The 8,561-nt window shown below is 40.0% G+C and overlaps 1 protein-coding gene across 1 annotated transcript in view; it reads left to right on the top strand.

The window, feature by feature from the left end:
* The first annotated feature begins 222 nt into the window (after positions 1–222).
* The window catches only part of GTF2A1 (general transcription factor IIA subunit 1), a 35,061-nt gene continuing 26,722 nt past the window's right edge, over positions 223–8,561 (top strand). Inside the window, exons 1-2 of the mRNA XM_052646976.1 lie at positions 223–432; positions 4,426–4,527. Of these exons, the coding sequence (XP_052502936.1) occupies positions 403–432; positions 4,426–4,527 (132 nt within the window). The 5' untranslated portion in view covers positions 223–402. The remainder of the gene's footprint in view (positions 433–4,425; positions 4,528–8,561) is intronic.

Raw genomic sequence — 8,561 nt, 5'->3', positions numbered from 1 at the left:
GAGAAGCGGGCGGACCGGACGGCTGGAGCTGCAGCCGGTGGCGGCGGCGGCGCGGGGAGCGGCGACTGGTGGTGGTTTCCCTCCTTGGCGCGGGGGTGGGGAGCGGGCAACGCCCCCCCGGGACCCCTGAAGGGTCGTGGCCTTTTTTTTTTTTTTTAAAGGGCGATTCTCGAGTTTTTTTAGCTCCGGGAGGACTCCCCCTCCCTTCGTCCTCCCCTTCCTCCTCTCGCCGCTCCCCTCTCCTCCGTCAGGATCCGATTTTGTTTGAAAGATTTTCCCCTCAGTTTTGCGGTGGCTTGGGTCACCCTCGAGTGTTTTTTTTTTTTTCCCTCTCTTTCGTTTTGTTTTCATCTTGTTTCCTCGGGGTGGCCCCCCCCACTCTTGTTTGTGTTGTGTGTGGAAATGGCGAACTCGGCAAATACAAACACCGTGGTAAGGACGTGGTTCGGTGGCCGGCGGGGGCTTCGTTCAGGCGGCGAGCAACGGCCGGACCGGGCGGGGGCGGGGACGGCGGCGACTCCCCGGCCTCGACTCTCAGGCGCCCGCGCGCGGCCGCCGCTTCCCGCCTCGGGCGGCGCGGGCCGGGGCGGCGGGGCGCGCGGGGTGGTGGGGGGCGGGCGCCGAGGCTCGCGGAGGGGGCGCCGGCGGCGGGGAGGGCTGGGGCGCCGGCCGGGCCTGGGGCCGCCGCGGGGCGGTTGGGCCGGGGCGAGCGCGCGGTCCCGGCCCTGGACCCCCCCTGCCGCCAGGAGGGGAGGGCAGGAGGGGAGCCACCGCTTCCCTACCACCCCCCTCGCCCGCCCGCCCCCGAACCGGCAGGAGAAGGGGCTCCCCGCGAGCCGTCTCAAAAAAAAACCCGGCGTCTGGGGGAGCCGGGCGAGTCCCCCCCTCAAGACCCACCGCGATCCACTGTTAACGCGGTGGAAGGCGAATGGCTACTCTGGGGGTTACTCTGCGGTGTTCTGGCGGTTGTGCTTAGGGAGCCTTCACTGGGGCCATTTTATGTATTATTTAAAAAAAAAAAAAAAGACGAAGGTTGAAAAGCACTTATTTCGGTTCCTTCCGAATCGGTAAAATGGCGAAGGGGAAGCAACCCCCAACGTCGTATATACCTCCGACTAGCAAAAGCACCAAAACAAAACAAAGCCTCCAGTGGTCCAAAGTGCCCCGCTTTCGCCTTGAAATCTGCCTACTTGCCACCGTTGGTCCCTTGTTTTTTTCTTTTTTCCTTACTTGCGATCACGTAGGTTTGCAAAAAGCAGTCACATAAATAACCTTGTCTGTCAGTCAACAACGCAGTGTGATCACGAGTCCACCCCCACTCTCTTTTATTTTTATTTTAACAATAAAACACGTTTCTGCCCGGTCCCAAACGCAGACCAGCCCCGCGGCAGCCCGGCCCCGTACCGTTGACGACTCGGGTCGATCCATCATGGCTGCGGCCGCTTACCCTGCTTTTCAGTCCCTGAGCCTTGTGGTCCTCCTCCCTTTGGCTGCCCTGTTTATATAGAGCCATTGCCGCTCTCTAATATAGACTCTGCCAGGATGGGAAGGTGCTTTTCAGGCCTACGTCACCGCCTCTCCATTTAAACACCAGATCCGGCTTTAAATAGTGAGAGCTGCTGAGAGCGGGGCTGGGAGGTGCGTGCTCCCGAGGCGAGAGGCAGGCGCGTGCAGAGCTCACTTTTATTTCTAGGTCCTTTTCTGTCTACTGTAATTTCGTGCCCAGTCGGGGCGGCCTTCGCAGCCGCAAGTTTTTGTTTGGACGCAGCAGCTGGGATTTGCCGGTCTTTGTTAGGGGAGAATAGACTTGCCGTCTCTTCTTTTTATTTTTGTTTTTAAAAACAATTTTAAGCTCAGATGTCTAATCGTTTCTATATTTAACAAGGTACATGCATTATTGTCAGTTATTTTTTTTAAAAAGCTTTAACTGCTAGCTGTAGAGGGTTTGATTTTGGTAGTATTTTTTTCACCGAGCATTCAGGACATATTAGAAATACAGCTGCTAATATTTCATCATGTTTTCCTGTAATAAATGTTTGAGACACACACCTTTTCAAAGAAATAGAGAAGTGCCTAAACCTTCGACATAGGGTCTTATGTCTACAGTACAGTAATTGTTAGGGGAATTGTGAGTAATGTGAAGAGGCTTAGTGCAAACTGGGTATTAAAAAATTAAAGTTCTAAGTAGACTGTTTTTGCTGCATTGGATGTTCATATGGTATCCCGTGTAGAAATTAATCCAATTTATTTTCCAGTATTGTACTAGGAACTAACACTTTTGAAAGAAATTCTTTGTTACTTAATGACGCTAATGGCCCTTTAATTCACGAGTTTGGAATATCTGGTATTTGAAAACCAGGACAAACCTCAATTACTGTGTATTCCATAAAAGGCAGAAACTGGTTCAAGTAAAGTTTAGTATTTTAAATAATAATTTGGAAATTGCTTTTTTCAGATATTGCCTATGTACTCGCATACTCGGAAAGACAGCAGTAATTTGGGTGCTTTTTAACTCCTGAACAATTTAAAATTCTCTGTGTACTTAATGATGAATACACATTTCCCTTTAACTATAGTGCATACAAATGCGTTAAGTGGTCAGGTTGTGGGTTAATTAAAGCAGAAAAACAAAATATTAAAGCGGGATCGTTTCATTAACTAGGGAGTGCCAGAAGAAGGCACATTGTACCAATAAATGTGCAGATACCCAAGCAGAATATTTTTAGGGATGACTAACTTCAGAAACATTACAGTTATTTTGCTGAAAAATTAATTTATATCGTCAATATGACATTTATACTACCAATTTAAAATTACACTGCATCTTTATAATGCTTTGAATCATTGGTTAAAAAAACTTTATAAGTGTATTTTTGTAATTCAGTAGTTGAATCACTGTAGATCAAGTAATATCCATAGTCAGACTTTCCTTGTTTATAGAATCAGACATTTTAAGGAGATATTGTAGAGATGGCAGAAGTCACTTGAATAATTTTAGTTCACAGAGACAGATGTGGCAAAATAGAGAGTGAGTAAGTGGAACAGCAAAGGTGAGAACTCAGATACATTGTTTTTCTGTTGCATTGAAAGTGAACAAATAGATTTTAATGGTTGAGGTAAGTTATATAGAGGAACATACTTGTATTTTTGGCTGGACAAAGACACATTAAGAGATTTCCCCTGTGATAACAGTATTGCTGATGGAGATGCTAATAAAACTTTTCTATTTGAGGTTTGTTTATAAGAGCAAACCTTTGGTTTTATTGGGTAGCAGTAACTTTTACCTTAAGCAAGATAAAAAGCGCAAATAATGACAAAGCATTAAAGGAAAAAGGCTGTTAATAGCTTTGTGTGATAATGGATAGAATTTATAACAAGGTAACTCTTGACAGCAATCTTCCTTTTGTCCAACATCTTAAAAATAGGATATGGGTTGGGCAGATTGTTCTGTCTCTTACTTTTTGGTTTTTTAAAAATACTTTATATACTTTTGAAGTGCTTTCACATCTATTCTCATTTTATTTTTTGGCAACCTTCTGAAAGCTCCCCCCCTCCCCCACCAGTAGTGCCAACAATAACAGTTATAATAATAGGTTAAAAAATAAGTGTCAAGGCTGCTCAGTATTCTGTTCTATAGCGTCATCTGGGCAGCTCTTTGGTTTTAGTCTCTCAGTCATGTCCGACTCTTTGAGACCTCATGAACCCACCAGGCTCTATCCATGGGATTTCCCAGACAAGAATACTGGAGTGGGTTGCCATTTCCTTCTCTGGGCAGTAGTAGGAGAGAAATCCTGGAAAAGAGATCATTGTGCCTTGTTCCTCTGAGACTGAAACCTGTTATTGTGGTTATAGGAAAGGCTTTATGGTATAATTTAAAGGTACAGACTGGGTAACAAAAGCCAAAATCAGGTGATTTTAAATGTGAATACTCATTAACTTTCAAATTACTGCCAGGCAAATGATCACAGAACATAAGACTCTCTGAACTCTTAAGAGGGAGATGAGGTTAGGAGATATAACGGGTTAAACTAAGCAAGGAATAATAAAAACCAGACATAGCAACCAGTAATACTGTATTGTTGGGTCCCATTGACTGTTTTGACTGTAACAACATAGAAATTATAACTGAAAATTGTGTGGGCCTTCTGTGTGTAATGATCTTCTCCGTTAAATATGAATTGTATTAAATAGTCATAAAACTTTTGTTACAATATGCAGTCATTAAGTCATTCAGTTTAACTAAGGCAAATGATCTTTTTACAATGACCATTCCTTTAAACTTACATCTTCTAAAATAAGTTTTAGAGAGTTAGAAAAATGACTATTGTGTTAATTTGTTTTGAATTTGTAAAAACATGTTACCTATTTTAAAATGTGGGAAACAGTCTTTTTCAACAATCTTAAATTTTTATTTTCCCTTTAAAGCCTAAATTATACAGATCTGTGATCGAAGATGTTATTAATGATGTGAGAGACATCTTTTTGGATGATGGAGTCGATGAACAAGTTCTGATGGAACTAAAAACTGTGAGTTTGCCTTTTTTGTTTCTTTTTTAACACTCTTCATTCAAAAACTATACTCCCATTATTTTTTCATATGATGACCATTTGACTTTGTTGCAGGAGGCGGTGTAATTATGTGAAGGGTGCTCGTTTTGAATACCAGTTCTACCATACATTCTTCCTCTGACCTTAGGCAAACCACTTATATTTCAGTTTCCGTATATGTTAGATGGGAGTTTATAGTACTTACCTTTTAGGTTTGTTTTGAGGATTAAATGTAATAACTATCTGAAGTGTTTCGCACAGTGCCTGGCGATAGTATTAGCTGTTATTAGTGGGCAGTTTCATTTATGGTCTAATAACTTCATATTTACATTCCTGTAAGGTTTTGTTTTCCTTTTTTTTGTCTCAATGTATGGATATTCTAAAATGTGTATGCTGTAGAGATTGAGCAAGTGCTTGATCAGTTTCACATTCTGGAGTCAGATTTTCTCTATGGGCCAAGTATTTGGTTTATCGTATATCCTAGTTTGGGAGCTCCTTTTCTGTCTCTTAGATTTATGTGGATTTAAGCAGAAAAATACAGATATTTTTATTTTATGTTTGTGTTTTCTTATTGCTCTAATGAGTCGTGAAATCAAGGAGTATTTTTACCTTACTGCTCAGAACTGTGATTCTCAAAATATGGTCCGTGGACTTTCCCACAGGCTCTTCCAAGGGGTCAGTGAGGTGGAGCAATGCCCAAGTCTGAATAATCACAGTATGTCTCTCACATTTCCAGTAAAAGTTGTATTACATGAAAAAAGTGACCAGTTAAACTTGAAACTCAAATGAACAAGTGCTATTCCTTGAAATAACTGCTCCATATGCAGCAGAAGTGCATTATGCATGCTTCATATTTTGATGCACTGACTGTTAAAAATATGCTTGCTTTTAAGGTTGAGATAAGATCATTGTTGATATTAAGATATTCAGTTGTTTGATATTCCGTAGTGAGATGTGTTAATATCGGCCTATCTGCATACTACACTGAACTCGCATTTTCCAAATGACCAATGCATGATGTTGCAAAATCCCTTCAAAGTTAAAGATAAATGAATGGATTGTAATCTAAGAATATGAAAAGTTAATTAGTATGTGGTCTCACATAGTACATTGCAGCTAACCTTTAAGAAACCATTACTTAAAATACTTCTTCCTTTCCCAGCTACTTAGCTGTGGGAAGACAGATTTTCTTAATATACGTCAGTGAAAACAAAGTGAATGCAGAAGCAGATGAGAGAATCCAACTATTTTCCTTTAAGCCATTTCTCACTAAATTTTATTTGGAAGACATGGTTATTTTCATTGAAAGTATTTATGTTAACATATAATGGATACATGTTACTTTTAAGTAAGTAAAAGTTTTTTAAAAATCTTATTTAAAATTTTGTAAAAGCTCATTGAGGGACTTGCTTGGTGGTCCAGTGGCTAAGACTCCATGGTTTCAACGCAGGAGGCAGGGGTTTGATCCCTGGTCAGGGAACTAGGTCCCACATGTGGCAGCTAAGTGTTCACGTGCAGCGATTGAAGAGTGCACATTCCACAACAAGGGTGGAATATCTTGTGTGCAGCAACTAAGACCCAGTGCAGCCGAGTAAATAAATAATTTTTTATTTTTAAAGCTCATTGAGGTCCTCATTAATTTGTGAAAATGATAAAGGAGCCTGAGACCAAAGAGTTTTAAAACTGCTGGCTTAGAGACTGGAAATTGAACTCCTTTAGAGCTATGTATAAATAAGAAATCACAGTTAGTGAATGCTATGTAGCACTTGTTGTGGTCTTATTTATCCATTCAACAGAAGTGTGGAGGCTGCAATTTAGCAACTTATAAATTTAAATAAAGCAAATCTCACTTGTATTGTGGTGATGAATATATCTTAGAATGTTGCAGCATCTGTAGGCAGCTTCTGTAGGGTTTTCATTAAAAGTCTCCCCATGTGAGGGAGGCAAAATACAGGTTTGAATGAGACGAGGAAACATTTATTTACCTTAGGAGAAATGTGATGGTTACTGCAAGTGAAGAGTAGGTATCTAAAAATATAAGAATGCCAACTCTGAGATATGAGTTGGAAGAATAGCAATGGAAATTGCTCAAACACATAAAGTAAGTATCTCAGGGATATGAATAAGAAGAATATAAACTTATTTTGATTTCTTAGTGTTTTTTGGAATGAATATTTTACAAATTATCTTATAACCCTTAAGATGATGTAGTTCTGTGACCTTATGTAGAAGATACAGCATTTTTAGGTGTAGAAAATTAGTCCCAAAGGCTTTAATTTACCCTTGGTCAAACTAGTGGTCAATCCAAGTTGTTACCTGCTCTAGCTTTTCACAGTCTGGGATTGATTTTGCTACTGGTCCCAGTTAGAATCAAGGCGTTATCTTCAAACAGAATGAACTCTCTTTGAGACCAAATAGCTCCACCTACATTTTTAGCACATAGGATTTTACATATATGTGCACACATACTTGCAGATATATGTACGTATATTATAAAAGTAGTGTATATGTATATATATATATATATGCTCTATAGGTTATGCACTGACTTTTTGTTTGTTTAGTGCTTGGCTTAATATGACAAAAATTGCCTTATTTTGAATTCCAAGCCTCTACCACAATGCTTGGTGTATGTGATTGGCATTCAGTAAATATTTACTTAAGCAACTTAATAACAAATGTTGCTCCAGAATCTAACTGAAAAAAGCATTATAATGTTTTCGTTGCTTTTTAAATGGGACATACTCTTCTATTCTGGGTTGTAGCTGAACTTAAATATAAAACTGTTAGGCTGAAATGAGTTTGCATTATTTTAATTCTCTGCACTACATTTCTTCCAGATCTCATTAGAGTTTACAGAATGTGCCCTAGTTTTAACAGTTTTGACAGCCAGCATTACCCAGTAGAACTTTCTGTGATGATGCAAATATTCTATAATCTTTGCTCTCCAGTATAGTAATCACTGGCCACATGTGGCTATTAAAGCACTTGAAATATGGTTAGTGGAACTGAAGAACTGAAGTTTATTTAGTTACAATTAATATCACTTTAAACCATCACATACAGCTACTGTATTGGACCTCTTAGGTTTGAATATTCTTGCTAATGAGAACTAACAATGTTTCATATTCTGTGGTTTATAAAGGACTTGTCATTAGCTCTGTCCTCTTTCTCACCCTTTTATGGTATTTGACAAACTTTTATCAAAAACTTCCATGCAGCTGTGAAGGATACAGTGGTGTATTAGATTGTAAATTAAGATGAGTAATGAGAGTGCCTGTAATTTGAAGTTTAGCTAGATAATACAGGAAGGGACCTCCTGCATTAAAAAATTCAACCTGATTCCTGAGGTTATTAACAGTATGGGTCTCCTTTAATGTATAAATTATAGGAGATAGAAAACACACATGAAATGTAGTGTTGATTTTCTTTCTTTCTTTTCTAGTTGAAGTGTAGTTGATCTACAACACTATTAGTTCTAGGTCTACAACATAGTGACTCAGGATTTCTATACATTTCAAAATGGTCACCACTGGAGTTTCATTAAATCTATATTTGAATGTAAATTGGGTTTTAGGTTGGTGAATGACTACAGGTGGGAATGACAGTCTAGAAATCTTCAAAGAGAGTGAAAAAATTATCCTGATTTCTAAACTGTCAGACCCATCCCTGTCCAAGTACTGTGGGAGAGAGAAAACACGGACCCTTTTCTTAGCAGAACAAAGTGAGAAGAATTCCTCAATTGGAAACAAACCTGAAGTAGTTAATCTTCCCCTACATCTGTTTTCTCATCCTTGGGACTGCTGACATTTGGGACCTGTTAATTATTTGCTGTAGAAGGCTATTTATTGTTGGAATTTAGCAGCATAACTGATTTCTGCCCACTAGATGCCAGTAGCACCCCTTAGTTCTAACAACCAAAAGTACTTCCAGACATTGCCAGATGTCCCCCAGGCAGAAGGGGCAAAACCACGCCGATTGAGAACCACCACTCTAAATAGTCTCTGGTTCTA

The sequence above is a fragment of the Budorcas taxicolor genome, chromosome 10, assembly GCF_023091745.1.
Source record: "Budorcas taxicolor isolate Tak-1 chromosome 10, Takin1.1, whole genome shotgun sequence".
Lineage (NCBI taxonomy): Eukaryota > Metazoa > Chordata > Mammalia > Artiodactyla > Bovidae > Budorcas > Budorcas taxicolor.
This window is presented reverse-complemented; position numbering and strand designations above follow the sequence as displayed.